The following is an 18,422-nucleotide window of genomic DNA, read 5'->3' as shown; positions in this document are numbered from 1 at the left end:
TGTTTGCTAGTAATTACAGGTGTGGGGTAGCCATTCTTTGAATTTTGTTATTTGCTAGTAATTACAGGTGTGGGGGTAGCCACATTCTTTGATTTCCTGTCCTTGCCTATTTAAGTGGTACAGTGTGAAATATTTTCTGCTTAAAAACCTCAGCTTTGGCGTGCTAAGATCTAGCTGTATTCAACTGGACGTATAAGAGAATTTAAGTTCCTTTATCTGCACTTTTTTCCCCAAAAATACAGTATTTAAATTGATTTTAAATGTGTTGCAGGAATATTAACTGAACTGGAAGTTAGTTAGTGTTTGCCGAATTTTGTTATTTGCTAGTAATTACAGGTGTGGGGGTAGCCACATTCTTTGATTTCCTGTCCTTGCCTATTTAAGTGGTACAGTGTGAAATATTTTCTGCTTAAAATCCTCAGCTTTGGCCGGCTAAGAACTAGCTGTATTCAACTGGACGTATAAGAGAATTTAAGTACCTTTATCTAAACTATTTTTTTCAAAAAATACAGTATTTAAATTGATTTTAACTTTGTTGCAGGAATATTAACTGAACTGGGAGTTAGTCAGTGTTTGCTGAATTTTGTTATTTGCTAGTAATTACAGGTGTGGGGGTAGCCACATTCTTTGATTTCCTGTTCTTGCCTATTTAAGTGGTACAGTGTAAAACATTTTCTGCTTAAAAACCTCAGCTTTGGCGGCTAATAACTAGCTGCATTCAACTGGACGTATAAGAGAATTTAAATACCTTTATCTGCACTTTTTTCAAAAAATACACTATTTAAATTGATTTTAACTGTGTTGCAGGAATATTAACTGAACTGGAAGTTAGTCAGTGTTTGCTGAATTTTGTTATTTGCTAGTAATTGCAGGTATGGGGTAGCCACATTCTTTGATTTCCTGTCCTTGCCTATTTAAGTGGTACAGTGTGAAATATTTTCTGCTTAAAAACCTCAGCTTTGGCCGGCTAAGAACTAGCTGTATTCAACTGGACATATAAGAGAATTTAAGTAGCTTTATCTGCACTTTTTTTTCAAAAATACAGTATTTAAATTGATTTTAACTGTGTTCAGGAATATTAACTGAACTGGAAGTTAGTCAGTGTTTGCTGAATTTTCTTATTTGCTAGTAATTACAGGTGTGGGGGTAGCCACATTCTTTGATTTCCTGTCCTTGCCTATTTAAGTGGTACAGTGTGAAATATTTTCTGCTTAAAAACCTCAGCTTTGGCTGGCTAAGAACTAGCTGTATTCAACTGTACATATAAGAAAATTTAAGTACCTTTATCTGCACTTTTATTTCCAAAAAATACAGTATTTAAATTGATTTTAACTGTGTTGTAGGAATATTAACTGAACTGGAAGTTAGTCAGTGTTTGCTGAATTTTGTTATTTGCTAGTAATTACAGGTGTGGGGGTAGCCACATTCTTTGATTTCCTGTCCTTGCCTATTTAAGTGGTACAGTGTGAAATATTTTCTGCTTAAAAACCTCAGCTTTGGCCGGCTAAGATCTAGCTATATTCAACTGGACGTATAAGAGAATTTAAGTACCTTTATCTGCACTTTTTTTCTCCCAAAAATACAGTATTTAAATTGATTTTAAATGTGTTGCAGGAATATTAACTGAACTGGAAGTTAGTCAGTGTTTGCTGAATTTTGTTATTTGCTATTAATTACAGGTGTGGGGGTAGCCACATTCTTTGATTTCCTGTCCTTGCCTATTTAAGTGGTACAGTTTGAAATATTTTCTGCTTAAAAACCTCATCTTTGGCCGGCTAAGAACTAGCTGTATTCCACTGGACGTATAAGAGAATTTAAGTACCTTTATCTGCACTTTTTTTTCCAAAAATACAGTATTTAAATTGATTTTAACTGTGTTCAGGAATATTAACTGAACTGGAAGTTAGTCAGTGTTTTCTGAATTTTGTTATTTGCTAGTAATTACAGGTGTGGGGGTAGCCACATTCTTTGATTTCCTGTCCTTGCCTATTTAAGTGGTACAGTGTGAAATATTTCAGCTTAAAAACCTCAGCTGTGGCCGGCTAAGAACTAGCTGTATTCAACTGGAAGTATAAGAGAATTTAAGTACCTTTATCTGCACTTTTTTTTCAAAAAATGCAGTATTTAAATTGATTTTAACTGTGTTGCAGGAATATTAACTGAACTGGAACTTAGTCAGTGTTTTGCTGAATTGTGTTATTTGCTAGTAATTACAGGTGTGGGGGTAGCCACATTTTTTGATTTCCTGTCCTTGCCTATTTAAGTGATACAGTGTGAAATACTTTCTGCTTAAAAACCTCAGCATTGGCCATCAAAGAACTAGCTGTATTCAACTGGACGTATGAAAGTATTTAAGTACCTTTATCAGAACTTTTTTTTTCAAAAAATACAGTATTTAAATTGATTTTAACTGTGTTGCAGGAATATTAACTGAACTGGAAGTTAGTCAGTGTTTGCTGAATTTTGTTATTTGCTAGTAATTACAGGTGTGGGGTAGCCACATTCTTTGATTTCCTGTCCTTGCCTATTTAAGTGGTACAGTGTGAAATATTTTCTGCTTAAAAACCTCAGCTTTGGCCGGCTAAGAACTAGCTGTATTTAACTGGACGTATAAGAGAATTTAAGTACCTTTATCTGCACTTTTTTTCCCAAAAATACAGTATTTAAATTGATTTTAACTGTGTTCAGGAATATTAACTGAACTGGAAGTTAGTCAGTGTTTGCTGAATTTTGTTATTTGCTAGTAATTACAGGTGTGGGGGAAGCCACATTCTTTGATTTCCTGTCCTTGCCTATTTAAGTAGTACAGTGTATAATATTTTCTGCTTAAAAACCTCAGCTTTGGCCGGCTAAGAACTGGCTGTATTCAACTGGACGTATAAGAGAATTTAAGTACCTTTATCTGCACTTTTTTTTTCAAAAAATACAGTATTTAATTTGATTTTAACTGTGTTTCAGGAATATTAACTGAACTGGAAGTTAGTCAGTGTTTGCTGAATTTTGTTATTTGCTAGTAATTACAGGTGTGGGGGTAGCCACATTCTTTGATTTCCTTTCCTTGCCTATTTAAGTGGTACAGTGTGAAATATTTTCTGCTTAAAAACCTCAGCTTTGGCCGGCTAAGAACTAGCTGTATTCAACTGGACGTATAAGAGAATTTAAGTACCTTTGTCTGCACTTTTTTTTCAAAAAATACATTATTTAAATTGATTTTAACTGTGTTGCAGGAATATTAACTGAACTGGAAGTTAGTCAGTGTTTGCTGAATTTTGTTATTTGCTAGTAATTACAGGTGTGGGGGTAGCCACATTCTTTGATTTCCTGTCCTTGCCTATTTAAGTGGTACAGTGTGAAATATTTTCTGCTAAAAACCTCAGCTTTGGCCGGCTAAGAACTAGCTGTATTCAACTGGACGTATAAGAGAATTTAAGTACCTTTATCTGCACTTTTTTTCCAAAAATACAGTATTTAAATTGATTTTAACTGTGTTCAGGAATATTAACTGCACTGGAAGTTAGTCATTGTTTGCTGAATTTTGTTATTTGCTAGTAATTACAGGTGTGGGGGTAGCCACATTCTTTGATTTCCTGTCCTTGTCTATTTAAGTGGTACAGTGTGAAATATTTTTTGCTTAAAAACCTCAGCTTTGGCGGGCTAAGAACTAGCTGTATTCAACTGGACGTATAAGAGAATTTAAGTACCTTTATCTGCACTTTTTTTTTCAAAAAATACAGTATTTAATTTGATTTTAACTGTGTTGCAGGAATATTAACTGAACTGGAAGTTAGTCAGTGTTTGCTGAATTTTGTTATTTGCTAGTAATTACCGGTGTGGGGGTAGCCACATTCTTTGATTTCCTGTCCTTGCCTATTTAAGTGGTACAGTGTGAAATATTTTCTGCTTAAAAACCTCAGCTTTGGCTGGCAAAGAACTAGCTGTATTCAACTGGACGTATAAGAGAATTTAAGTACTTTTATCTGCACTTTTTTTCCCCAAAAATACAGTATTTAAATTGATTTTAACTGTGTTCAGGAATATTAACTGAACTGGAAGTTAGTCATTGTTTGCTGAATTTTGTTATTTGCTAGTAATTACAGGTGTGGGGGTAGCCACATTCTTTGATTTCCTGTCCTTGTCTATTTAAGTGGTACAGTGTGAAATATTTTCTGCTTAAAAACCTCAGCTTTGGCCGGCTAAGAACTAGCTGTATTCAACTGGACGTATAAGAGAATTTAAGTACCTTTATCTGCACTTTTTTTTCAAAAAATACAGTATTTAATTTGATTTTAACTGTGTTGCAGGAATATTAACTGAACTGGAAGTTTGTCAGTGTTTGCTGAATTTTGTTATTTGCTAGTAATTACAGGTGTGGGGGTAGCCACATTCTTTGATTTCCTGTCCTTGCCTATTTAAGTGGTACAGTGTGAAATATTTTCTGCTTAAAAACCTCAGCTTTGGCCGGCTAAGAACTAGCTGTATTCAACTGGACGTATAAGATAATTTAAGTACCTTTATCTGCACTTTTTTTCCCCAAAAATACATTATTTAAATTGATTTTAACTGTGTTGCAGGAATATTAAATGAACTGGAAGTTTTGTCTCTGCTCTTCAGTTAGTCCCGCCCACCCTCCCTGTTTTTGTTTTGCTGTTAATCTTAGTGGCCTTGAAACTGCCCGCCCCTCTTGTAAATTTGTGTTTGGATACTCCTTCTGTGCCCATCTCATTTGCTCACTTAACTGAGTGCAGTGAGATCATATTCTGATTTCAGGCACTCCTACTGTGTACAAAGAGAGCATCTGGGAAACAGAAAAAAACAAAATTTAAGCTTGTTTCCTGCCTTTCCTGTTAAGTGGTATAGACTATTTGTAGGCTTCTGAGCCCCCAAGCCCTTCTGTGTTGGAGGGAAGCCTTCTAGCTTAGTTTTTTTTTCTTATAACTAGACAGTTTTCTAGTTTCAGCACTCAAATCTGTTTCTTTGATCTCAGCACTTGTTCAGAAAAAAAAACATTTCATCTGCTTTTACTGTACTTGTGTTTCTACCTACTTTATTTTACTTTTGCATCATCTTGAAAGGACTCAATTGTATTTATTACTGCTTGGTGTAACTCATTCTAAGCCTTTTGGTTTAAACACTTGGGCTTCGGACCAGTTGTTTTGCACTGAGAGGGTTTGTGGTCTGCACTGCAGTGGCAGAACAGGTAGCTTACATCCTTCTAGGTTGGGAACTGCTGATTGAGGGCTCAGTGTCTGTTATTCTAAAAGTGTATTAATTCTGGTTTAAGCACTTGGGTTTTCAGGCCAGTTATTTTACATTAAGAGGGTTCGTGGTCTGCACTCTTGTGGGAGGAGAGGCTGGACTCTGCCCTTCTGAGCTGGGAATTTCTGGTTAAAGGCATATAGTGCATGCATATCTGAACTGCTTCTTACTGAAGTTGGTGCGCCTTGTTTGCTGATGCATAGACTGGATTCGGGCCTGCTAGATCTAGCTTTGTTTGTGTAACTTTAGCACTAATCCAGGCATTCTCTAAAGTATTCAATTGTATTTATTGGTAGTAACTTGATTAAAGTGTAGCTTTCATTCTAAGTCTTTTGGATTAAGCACTTGGGCTTCAGACCAGTTGTTTTACATTAGGAAGGTTTGTGGCATGCACTGTGGTGGCAGGACAGGTAGCTTTCATCCTTCTAAGTTGGGAACTGCTGATTGAGAGCCCAGTGTCTGTTATTCTTAAAGTGTATTAGTTCTGGTTTAAGCACTTGGGCTTCAGGCCAGTTATTTTACATTAAGAAGGTTCGTGGTCTGCACTCTTGTGGGAGAAGAGGCTGGACTCTGCCCTTCTGAGCTGGGAATTTCTGGTTAAAGGTTTATAGTGCCTGAATATTTGAACTGTATCTTACTGAAATTGGTACACCTTGTTTGCTGTAGCATAGACTAGATCCAGGCCTGCTGAATCTAGCTTTGTTTATATGCTTGTTGTTTGTTTGATGGTTATTTCCCTGGAACGCTAATTCCACCTAATACGCGGCTTCTCAGCGCTTCTGTGGATCACTAGTGATATCTGCATTGCTTACTGTACTTATTTCCTTGTTTCACTTGAAAGAAAGTTACTGTGTGTCGTTTTTGCATTTAAGTTACCTGTAACACATTGCACTTAAGTTACCTGGCACTTGCTCACTAAAGCAATTATATAAGTCAGCACTAAAAATTAAAAGCACTACACCCTCACTCCTCTTGTTTTCAATTATAAAGGAATTCCCAATATTATTCTAACATGTCCAAAGGTCAGTTGTCAATCTCCTCTCTGGTCCAGCTGGTGAATCTGGGAATCTTGAGGCAATGTTACAACTGCCTCATGTACACAGACAACCTTCTCCTCCTCCCAACAAATTCCAACACATGTGAGAGATGCAACCATATAGCCAAACTGGAGGCTAAGCTCTCTCAACTCAGTACTGGCATAACCAGCCAGGAGGAGAAGGAAACCACGCTCACTACAATTCCAGTCTCACATAGACCTACCACGACAGCAAACCAAACACATAATCACACAATAACATACTTGGAGGCTCTAAATAAAGATCTGCCTAAGCAGCAGAGACCTCCAAAGCAGACACCCAAGCAACCGCTACCCCAAAACAAAACACGTGCAACACATATCTCACATAACCAGTGTGCCGAACAGTCACAGCCCTTAAGACTAAACAACACACCTGATACACTTGTAATAGGTGACTCTATCGTCAGGCACACTGACGTCCCGCTCACCAGGCTGAACAAGGAGAGGGTCACGGTGAGCAGCCTGTCGGGCGCTAGGATCCGCCACATAACACAAGCACTCAGGTCACTCCAAGGCAAGTACAAATATGACTCAGTCATTGTCCATGCTGGTGTGAATGACCTGAGACGTACCTCCCTGGACTACATGAAAAGCGACATAGAGGAACTCTCTGAGCATGTAGCCCAGGCCGGTATGACCCTGACCTTGAGTAGCATCTTACCCTCACCAAGAATGATGCCACAATATGAAGACAAGATGATCAATTTCAACAATTGGCTTAAGTACTGGTGTCATTCAAAGGGGATCCAATGCCTGTCAGCTTGGGATGATATGCTCGACAAGCCACGATGCTTCGCTAGGGACGGCTTGCACCTGTCACCCCTGGGCTTTCGGATATTGGCAAAGGCTCTTGCTACCCCCATAGTGCCTTTTTTAGGCAAGGCTCAAAAGACAAACCCACCTCCATAGGTATCACAAGGGATAAGAAACTAAGAGTAATGCTACTCAACGCCAGAAGTCTAAACCTCAAGATGCACACATTCGAAACTCTCTTTAGCATGGAGAACATCGATATCTGTGCAGTAACAGAAACCTGGTTCAGGGCTCCCGAGAGCACCCCAGCACTACCAGGTTATACCTCATACCATGCTTTTCGGCACCAAAACTTGGAACGAACCACAAAAGGAGGGGGAGTATCGATATTCATCAAAGATACCCACACCTCCAGGTTGGTGGCAAAGCACGAAGCATCAGAGACTATCCATGTGCAACTAACAGTGGGTAAAACTGCCTTCCAGTTTATAGCCTGCTACAGACCACCCTCCCAAACCCAGGAACCCCACTCGGCCTTCCTGAGAACACTGGAAAATATGAAGGTCTCTCCAAACACCATTATATTGGGCGACTTCAACTACCCAAACATAGACTGGGAGCATTACTCTAGCTCCAACACCCTAGCCCAAAGGTTCCTAGAATTTATAAACTCAAATGCTATGGAACAACTTGTTACCACTCCCACAAGAGGGGAAAACATACTGGACCTGATCATCACCAACATGGGGACTCTATGCTCCAGACCAGAAGTGTATCCCTCACTGGTAAGATCAGACCATAAACTAATCTCACTGGATATTCACATCCCGACCCCACCCCATGCCCAGAAAACCACAGTGAAAAACTTCTCTAAAGCAAATTTCACACTCCTCAAAACCGAGGTGGAATCCTTTAAAGCCCCGGGCCTGTGGAAAATACGGCCCAGACCGCAGAATCTTGTATAAACGCATTCTATGAACACCTTCAGGAATGCATGGATCATGCGATCCCAAATAAAACCAAGACCCAATCCTCCAAAGGCAGACGTCCTGTCTGGTGGACCCCAGCCATAAACAAACTATACAATAGAAGGAGGAAGCTACTAAATGATAGAGCAAAATCCCAAAAAGGGAAGGCATCACTGATCAGTATTAGAAAAAAACTACGGGCACTCATAAAATTGTCTAAGGCCAGCTTCGAGAGAAAAATTGCACAGGACACTAAGGATAATCACAAGGCTTTCTTTAGTTATGTTAGGAACCTGGGTGGTAATTCCCAGATATGCTCAGAATTAGTCCAAAATGACAAAAAATACACCGAACCCACAGACATTGCCAACATCCTAGCTGACAGGTTCAGCGCAAACTCCCCCCCCCCCACCAAAAGGGGAAATATCTATCCCAGCAGAGTGCTGCCTCCCCCTGACATCTGAGATGCTCAGGTAAGAGCCGCCCTCTCCAAAGCAAAAAACACAGCATCAATGGGACCAGACGGTGTCCCGGGCTGCGTCCTACATGAACTCCAAGAAGAGCTAAACCCAAACATAAAACTACTGTTTAATATCAGCCTTACTACAGGATATGTGCCCAAAGAGTGGCGTACAGCAACAGTGGTCCCTCTCCATAAAGGGGGTGCCTCAACGGATCCTGGAAACTATTGCCCCATAAGCCTGACTAGCTTGGTCTACAAAGCTATGGAAAGGATCATCATGGACCTCATAAATAAAGATATTGGGGTCCTACAGACACTGGATCCTACCCAGTTCGGCTTTGTTAAGGGCAGATCCTGCCTCTTAAACCTGGTTGATTTCTTTGAAACAGTCACCAAGGCCATTGACGAAGGGAAGGTGGTCCACACAGCCTACCTGGACCTCGCAAAAGCCTTCGATACAATACCCCAGTTGGGCATTATAGATAAGCTCACCAGATTAAATATAAACCCCTATGTCACTAGATGGATTGCAAACTGGCTCAAGGGCAGAACCCACATGGTTAGAATTGCTGGAGCCATGTCAGACTCCAAACCAGTTACAAGTGGTGTCCCACAAGGCTCAGTCCTTGGACCTCTCTTGTTCGGTATATATTTCTCGGAGGTACAGGCCAACACGGAAGGACTGTGGCTGACCATGTTCGCAGATGACTGCAAACTGGGCACCATAATCGACTCACCAGCCGACACAAGCATCCTCCAAAAGGGCCTCATAGAAACATACAACTGGTGCCAGAGCCATGGCCTCAAGCTAAATGCCAAAAAGTATATAGTCATCCCCTTTGGCAAAAACAAAGTGCCCACAAAGTACCACATAGGTGGTAATCCATTAAGTACAGAAGAAGTAATTAGGGACCTGGGGACCCAAGTTGATAGCAATCTCTCATTTGACAACCACGTGGCCAAAGTGGTTAGAAAAACATTTTATATAGCCCACCTAATCATGAAGGGATTCACATCTAGATCAGGAGGTCATCGTGCCTCTTTACTCATCCCTCATCAGGCCCATAATTGAGTACAATGCCCTTTTGGGATGTACCTTACCAGACACCTGCAGCAACTGGAAAGACCCCAAAAGTACCTCACCAAGAGGATCAAAGGGCTCAAACAGATGCCATATGCTGCCCGGTTAAAGAAACTCCAGCTCTACTCAGTGGCATACCGCCTGTTCAGAGGCGATCTGTGCCTGACGTATAAAGCCATGTCCAACCCGGAATTAATGGACATGCTGCACCTCAGAAAATCCAAATCCCATCGAGCTACGCTCGAGACTTGAACCTCAGCACTGAAATAAATAGGACATGCTGGAGGGACAGATTCATAACCCAGAGGCTCCCTTCACTCTGGAATAAAATCCCAGTCCAGGTTAGGCAGAGTCCCTCATTGACTGTCTTCAAGAGGAATTTTGATGAGTGGATGGGAGATCGTAGGTTTACCCCGGGTATCACGTCTGTGTCACTGTTAGACAGAGGCACAGTATACTAACCTCGAAAAAGGGCATAGCAAAATGAATTTAAAATGGGTGGCGAAAGCCAAACACATTCTGGCTAGGCTTATAAATGCCCTAGGGCAGATAGCCTAGTATGAACCCTCTCCTCTCGGTCCCAATCACCGAAAAGTAGCAGCTCATTAACACAAATGAATGGGTACTCTCCATTATTCATCTTGGTTATAAAATGACTTGGAAAGAAGCTCTTGCACTAAGGGCATTCTGCTTCCACCTCACAATCAGATAGTTGCTCTCTCTTCCATCATTCAAGTCTTGTAAAAGCAAGGCACTATAAAATCTGTGTAATAGCAGTACCTGGGAAAAAAAGTTCTGTTCAAGACTTTACCATGTTCCAAGAAAAGAAACCAGCTACAAAGGATTAGTCCAGATAAAAATCACTTTAGCTAGCAGATCTAGGAAACTCTCTTTCCGATGCCCTCCCCGTGGAAGGAATAAAGATGCCTTGTTGAAGTTTCAAGTAGTTTATTCAGTTAAGAAGGCAGATGGATGAGTGTTCTTGTTCTAAAGGACAAGAGCATTAGAACAGGAACACTCTATCCATCTACCTACTTAACTGAATTGACTGAATTAACTACTTAAAACTTCAGTGAGGCGTTTTAGAACACATTCAGAAGGGGTTAGAGCCCATTCCATAAAGGCTTTAGTTTCTTCAGTACCTTTTCTGGAAAGGGGTGGACTCAGAAGAATTCTAGAGGCAGCAACTTGGCAATGTCAGCCTGATAAACCTACCAACACAATGAAACAAGTAAAGGCAAATTTGAAGGTGATATTGATCAATGCTAGGGAACCTGAAGAAACTCTACTCTCTACAAACCCTTCTCCCCCTGGAAGACTTTGATATCTGTGTAATGATTGAGATATGGTTTAAAATTGTGGAGAGCACTCCATCTTTGCAGTGCTGTAATGCCTTCCACATGTTTAGACCAACTACTGTACAGGAGGGCAAAAAAGGTGGTGTCGTGTCAACATACATCCAGAAGAGATTTGCATCAAGGCTGTCAAAGCAGCATGATGCACTATAGTTTCTTATGTCCAAATAATGGTCAGAAAGGTCCTGTACCATGTATTACCTAGCTATAAAACTCCCTCTATGATACAAGAAAGCCATAGGCCTATCTACAAGAACTAGAATCACTCAGTACCATTTTCCTAGGTGATCTAAACTAACCAGGTATAGATTGAGAAACCTGCACCACCATAAGCACAGAGATTCCCGGACTTTGTTAGTGGATGTAGCTGTACTCAGTAGAAACAAGGGTAGGGCAAACCCCAGAAACCAACTCACATGATGGAACCATAATATCAACAGGCTGTATAATAAAAGGAAAGGAATTTTGACCAAAAGTTACAAGAGTAATTCCGAGAATGTTAGAGCCCTTTTTACTGAAATAAACAACTCAGGAGCTTAATAAAGTCCACCAAAGATAGGATACATGAAATCAAAATAGGGGAAGTTACTACTGCAGAGAGACTAGTCACCAGTGGGGCCCCCCAGGGTTATGTGCTGGGACCCCTCTTATTTCACATCTACTTTTCTGAAGTAAAAGCCAATGCCAAAGGGCTCTGGCTGACTAAGTTTGCAGATGACAGCAAGCTAGAAGCAATCAATAAATCCCCAAATGACTTCTCCATTCCGCAGGAAGGTTTGCCCCAAATAAATAACTTGTGCCAAAGTATTGGACTAAAACTAAATGCCAAAAAAATGCATTATTGTATCCTTTGGGAAGTGATCTACCCAGGGAGTCACCACATCGACAGTATGCCATTAAGAGTTGACTCAGTTGTTTGGGATTTGTGAACTTATCTAGATAGTGATCTCACTTTTGACTAACGAGTGTTCATTGTTGTAAGGAAGTCCTTCTGTATTGTACAACTTATAAACAAAGGGATTGTGTCTAGATCTAGGGATGTCATTGTCCCCCCTTTACTCAGCCCTCATTAGACCTGTTATTGAATGTAATGTCCCCTCTGGCATGTATCTTTCTAGACACATGCTATAAATGGAATGCCCACAGAGATACCTTACTAAAAGGATACAAGTCCTAAACAACACGTCCTACATGGACTGACTCAAAGCTCTATCACTGTTCTCAGTATCCTACAAACTGCACTGCTAAGAGGTGACCTATGTCCGGCATACAAGGCTCCTTCCAACCCAATATTGATGGATTTACTGCATATCAGGAAGTCAAATGGTATCAGAAATACTTGGCCTAGGGAATCTGCATCTCTTCTACGACATCGACAGAATGGTTGAATGGACAGGTATATCTCGCAGAGGATACTGCTCCTGTGGAATAGACTCCCCATCCACATAAAACAAAGTTCATCCCTATCCATATTCAAGTGCAACTTGGATCTCTGGATGGAAAACAGGAAATTTATCCTAGGACTACCACCTGTACTACTAATGAACCGAGGCAGCTCCTGAATGCTTTATCTCATGCATGGATCCCATCAAATTATCTGTGGTATGATCTCAGTTATTCTTATTAGGGGTAATTAATAATTATCGACCATGGGATGGGTAAGGCCAGTCTAACCAAATGGAATAGGTTAATTTGAGTTGTTGTTGTCTTTCGGCTTTTCTCAGTTAGGGGTCGCCACAGCGGAACTCTGGTCCGCTAATGAATGGCAGTAGATTTTCACAAAAGCTGAGGTGCCAGCTTGCCGTTCAACCTTCAACTAAGGCACGCCCATTTACGCATGTCTTTCGAACGCCCACCCAACCGCAGAGAGGACATGCAGACTCCACACAGAAGGCACTTCCCCGCACTCCAGCCGAGAATCGAACGGAATAGGTTAATTTGAGTACAGAAAAAAACTGACTAGGCTTAAAATGGCCTGCAAGGGCGGCTAGCCTAGTACTTACCTATGAACCTACTGAATGTGGGGAAGCGTGCAAGTATATACCGATGCGGAGTATACATCCCACACACGTTACTGACTGGTTATTTGTTCTGTATTTTTGATGAATAGAAACTTTGCCAAAGAATGGTGATTCTCCTACATTAAGTTACTCTATTTCTGTCATGGTTATTTCTGTCATGTCATGAAATGAAAGTATTTAGTGTTTTAGGAATTTTCATTTGGTTGACATTAAACCTTTCTGGGATGCAGACATACTTTTAAGGCTGTCACCAAATTAAGTAAAACAGCTAGTCACTGAAATGAGAACATTCATCATGATATTTGCATTTCTGTGTTTTTTAATGCTAGGTTCCATGCTTGTGTTATTCGCCTGCCATTTGGACAAGGAGTGAACAACAACCCTTCCTTTTTTCTCATGGTTATCTCCAGCATGGCACCCTGCTGCTACTCCATTTTCAAAGCAAAGAACAGAGGTATGTAGTATCATTCATTATAACTAATCTCACTGAAGTGCAGGTCCTGTGAAGGACACAAAAAAGGAGCATGTGTCATCACAGTAAAAAAAAAGAAAGTGAACACTTCTTATATTTTGCTTTTTGTTTGAAACTTACATTGTACATCAGGCTTAGAAAGTAATTGTGTGTGAGCCAATAAGAAGTGAACCTAAAGCTCATAATTTGTATAGCTATGCCGTTATATGTCTATCTGACTGTGTTAGTGTGTTTACATAAAATATGTAGACGTATTTTCTATAGCAAACAAACTTATAAAAGGAATTATAATTTGTTACACAGTTGAATTTGAGACTCTTGTTGTGGTGCAGAACAATAAAAATATTATTTTAAGACTTCTTTAAAGGGATGGAGTAGTAAATATGGATGCAAAGCTATATGAGGAACTTCTGCACAAATATGCTGTAGAGGTATTCAGCGTAGTTAGCTCTATAGCACTAATAAAATTTTGTTGGTGTACTACAGTAGCTCTGTGGAGACAACAAGGGATTAATAGGTATGCAAAAGTCTCATAGAGCAAAAGGTCAATAACAACTCATTTGCATACCTCTGAATCAAACAGCACCGTACATTTGAGATTATGTTAAGTGTTCCTTGTACCAAACCGCATGATACTGTTGCACAAAAGCCTGCAGACAAGCACACACACACACACACGCACACAGCCTGATGCAGCCACAATCCATCCCCTTACACATACACACAAACATACAAGCACACCTATCTACTGTGGTATTATAAAACCCACTGCTGATACAGACAGGAATGGGTATACTGTAAATCCACAGTGTTCAGCCCTCACTGTTCTGCTGTAAAATAGCACGGTAGAGTTCATCTTTGAATCACTTTTTTTCCATGCTATTTCGATCCTGGTTTAAGGTTTCAGAGAAGAATGAACATCTAGTTTACATTAGGTGCACCCAGAAGTGCTGTAATTTGCATATTGTACTATCCCACAAGACTGCTATAGAGCTACTTGCCACTGGGTATATAAAGCTGCAGCACTACAACAATCTTTTGCTACCTTATAATGTGCTGAGCAGTCCTAACAGAAACAGGACTGCACAGTATGGTTTTTCTGAATAACCCCTATTGTCTTCTAACAAAGGGAATTTTTAAAAATGCAAAGTGATGATGATAATGTTTTTATGGGTTTGTTTGATCTTTTAGTTTTGAAAAATTGTATATTTTTGCCTGCTGAATTTTAACTATATTATACACGTGGCTTGCCAAAGCTGCACAGGGACCCTGCCAGACAAACACTGAAACTGAAAATTAATAGCCATGACTGGTTAACTTAAACACATTCAAAATATATTTTTTCTTTTTCTGAAACCAGCAATGAGTGATTGGTCACCCTATATAAACAATTCTACCTCATTTTTAAAATGTTTGTTTGACTACATTTATATTCCAGCAGACTGTCTAACTGTTGCTGATTTGTTATAAATTTATACATCAATATTTTTGGTGAATCAGGCCTTGAAGCATTGCACATTGTGTTGCATATGACAGCTACTCTCTCCATTTTAAAAGAAAATAATTTTCAGTTGGTGGAGTGTGTTTTGCAAAATAATGACTTCTAGCTTGATGGGCAATTGTTTTAACATATTAAAGGTACAGTGGTGAGAACAACGGTAGCTCCCGGGGAGGAGAAGCTATTGGGGACAGAGGCCAGGGAGCCCCTGCACAAATCCTATGGATTAGAATAAAAGATATAATCAGTAAACTGCTATAAAGCAGCATACTATTAACAAACCTTTAATAAGAATAAATATATTCATGTTTATGGTGAGTGCCAGGCAAACCCAGTTGGGGTGAGAGACTGCAGCCCATTTTTTTTCCTTAAGATGTTAAGCTGTAGGGAACAGTCTACCATTTTAGATGACTTCCATGATTCCTGTCCCTGTCCCCACGGGTGTATTGTAAGCTTTTTAGTTGCTGCTACTCAGAGAAGAGTGTGCAGTGGTACCAGACATTCTTATTTAAGCCTGCTAGGCTCCTTCTGCATTTGATTGCCCATGATGTGGTAGGTGTCGCCAATGCAGTGAGACAAACTATCTTGCCTCCCTTAGGTTGGGCAAGCCAACACTGGCTGCTCACTCACATCCTGACCACACAGGCCCCTACAATGCCCTTGCCAGTTATCAGACAAAGGATTGCTAGGTTAAGTCAGGGATTCTTCCCATTATGCCACGTGGTCACATAGCAGCAATTTTAGGAATTCATAGACAACATGCATATGGACTTCTCATTTAATTTTATTTCATTGGAGATGTTTGTTGTAGATGTATTTATTGAAGTGAGGGACTGTCAGTTAAATCACTTCATTGTTTGTTTAACAGACTGGTTCTGACACACTACTAGATGCAAATAGCTGCCATTTGATTTACAAAAAAGAAAACAGTGCCACTGTTGGACATAAAAGGTTCTGAAGTGTTAAATGTACAAAGCAGAACTATATGTGGTAGCCAGGTTTCACTTAAACAATGTTCTTTAACAAAATGGATATTCACAAAAGGTAATCAGTAATGGCTTTCAGAAGGCATTAGCTGAACATAGGTTTTGTATGTTAACTAGTATCAACAGAAGTGTGAATACTGTATCCCAAAGACACATCAGATCCATTGCAAGGTATTCAGTTGACCCTTTATTGGTACAAGAATTTGGCAAATGCATTGTAATGTATTTACTATGGATTCTGCTTTGTCCCTTTATGTTAGCAATGTGCCTAGTGCTGCTTACAGGAGAAGTATATCACTGGCTCACAGATTTAGTACTAAGACAAGATTAGTAAATAAAACAGATTTAAAAAGACCTTATAAATGTGGTCAGTGCTCATCACAGAAGTCTACAGAAATCAGATCTATGTATACATCCAGTGACCAAACATATTTAATAAAGACCTGGCTAACTGTGCCACGGCAAGTGTGTGCTGTTTGAATGCTATTTGAATGTATTCTGCCTTCTTTTTGGACAAAATGTCTAGATGTTTTGAGAAAAGAATAAGAGAGTGCATTAGTGATATAAGGCATGGCAGTGAGAGAAACACACTTGCAATACACAGTAAAACAGAGTTGAATGCACATGAATTTAGACTGATTAAAGAGTCTGTTGGGGTTGATAAATGTATTACTCAGATGTGAGCCTTACTAGAAAGTGGAACTGCAGTCCTTTAAATTCCCTGTACTGGACTTGGCATTTCTTTTAGTCTTGATCCTTTTTTCGATATAAATAATACAGACTGGATGCAAGAACTAGAATATTTTAAGTGGAAACCAAGATTTAGTGATTAGTTTGAATGACTGTCTTATCTAAAAAAAAAAGCTGTATCATGGAATATTTTTAGCTTTGACTGATGGAGGGAGTTTTAGCTTTAGTGTGCGCGCGTGTGTGTGTGTGTGTGTGTGTGTGTGTGTGTGTGTGTGTGTGTGTATATATATATATATATATATATATATATATATATATATATATATATATATATATATATATATACACACGTGGTTTACTATCAAAATCACAATTGACAGAATGAATTCCATTCATTCACACAAATCACGACACCAAAATCTGCAGAGGAAGGAAGTCAGTATGTCAAATGTAATGCCGAATATTCGAATTTGGCATTATTCGACATACTCCTTCCTCTGCACCTTTGAGAAAAGCAACAGAAGTTAAATTTTTCAGCAGTATGTACATACTGGACTACACTAAACTGCACATTTTTTCAGTAGGGCAAGCCCCCCTGCACCCCCCATTGCAAATTATATATTCCAACTCCGAGATCGCACTACAATGGGGAGAAGGGTAAATTTCCCAATCCGCACTGTACTGCAATCTCTAGTCCTAAGGTCAAGCAAATATGTGCGAATGCACTGTGCATTTGCTGAACCGGAGACTCGACAGCATGTAGGTTCGACAGCACGGGAGTCAGCCAACTGTCATTTGACATTCCGTGTTCCCCAAACCTACAGTCATCATTTTTGATAATAAACCATATACACACACACATATATATATATATATATATATATATATATATTTTCCCTGTTAAAATAAAAGCAGAATTTATTATTTTTACCAGTTTTCAATGTGCTGTTGGATCTTGCACTTTACTTTTGGAGTATTTTGTACAATTATCATCTGTTTTTGGGAGCAGATGTTTTTTTCTGGAATTTATAACCTCGGCTTCCAAATAAGGCAGTATGGAAAACAGAATCAAACTTATAATACATTTTAGTAACCTAAAATAATACAATGTTTTGCATGCAGTATGCTATATAATATGCTCAACACATGGAATATTTATTTTATAGGTGCAGTTTTAGGTACCAGAGATGCATCGGGTCCTTTTCCTTTTGAAGCTGCTCAGTGGCTGTGCTACCATGCCTTTATTGTCAAGCTGTCCAGTCATAAGGCAGTTTATAAGCGCCTGTTGGGACCCCTGTTGACTTGTAAGTACAGATGACTTTTAAATATTAATGATCATTGCCAAAATGCACATTTTGCAGAATATCTTCTAAAATTTTGCAGACACCGGGCTAATAGTGCGTTATGACTTCAGATTTTTATTAGCAAATAATTGTTAATTGATTAAGGCCCACTAGCTGCAAGTGTCTTTCTGTCTCTCTCTCTCATTCTGTGTGTGTGTGTGTGTATATATATATATATATATATATATATATAATGTGTATATATATATATGGGCTTACTTCATTTGTACGGAGTTTCAGTACTTCAAAACCCACTTGGTCGAGACCAGTTCTTTGAAGTACCAAAACTATGAAAACGAAGTACGAAGATTACAATACAGTGCGGAACAGGAATATTCCCTTTTCCTCACTGCAGTGCGATTTTGGAGTTGGTATATTTAAGTAGAGAGGGTGCATGTTTTCTGTGTTTTTTTTTTTTTTTTTTAAGTCAAACAATCCGGCAAGTGAAATGCACTTTC

The 18,422-nt window shown here is 39.4% G+C and overlaps 1 protein-coding gene across 1 annotated transcript in view; it reads left to right on the top strand.

Annotated features, from left to right (window-relative positions):
* TERT (telomerase reverse transcriptase) overlaps positions 1 to 18,422 on the top strand; it is a 1,470,615-nt gene that overhangs the window by 1,257,387 nt on the left and 194,806 nt on the right. The window contains exons 14-15 of the mRNA XM_044065146.1: positions 13,305 to 13,429; positions 17,788 to 17,925. Of these exons, the coding sequence (XP_043921081.1) occupies positions 13,305 to 13,429; positions 17,788 to 17,925 (263 nt within the window). The remainder of the gene's footprint in view (positions 1 to 13,304; positions 13,430 to 17,787; positions 17,926 to 18,422) is intronic.

Source organism: Protopterus annectens, chromosome 3.part0 (genome assembly GCF_019279795.1).
Source record: "Protopterus annectens isolate FY-2018-M chromosome 3.part0, PAN1.0, whole genome shotgun sequence".
NCBI classification, from domain to species: Eukaryota; Metazoa; Chordata; order Ceratodontiformes; family Protopteridae; genus Protopterus; species Protopterus annectens.
The sequence above is the reverse complement of the archived record's forward strand: the minus strand, read 5'-3'. Positions and strand labels throughout refer to the sequence as shown.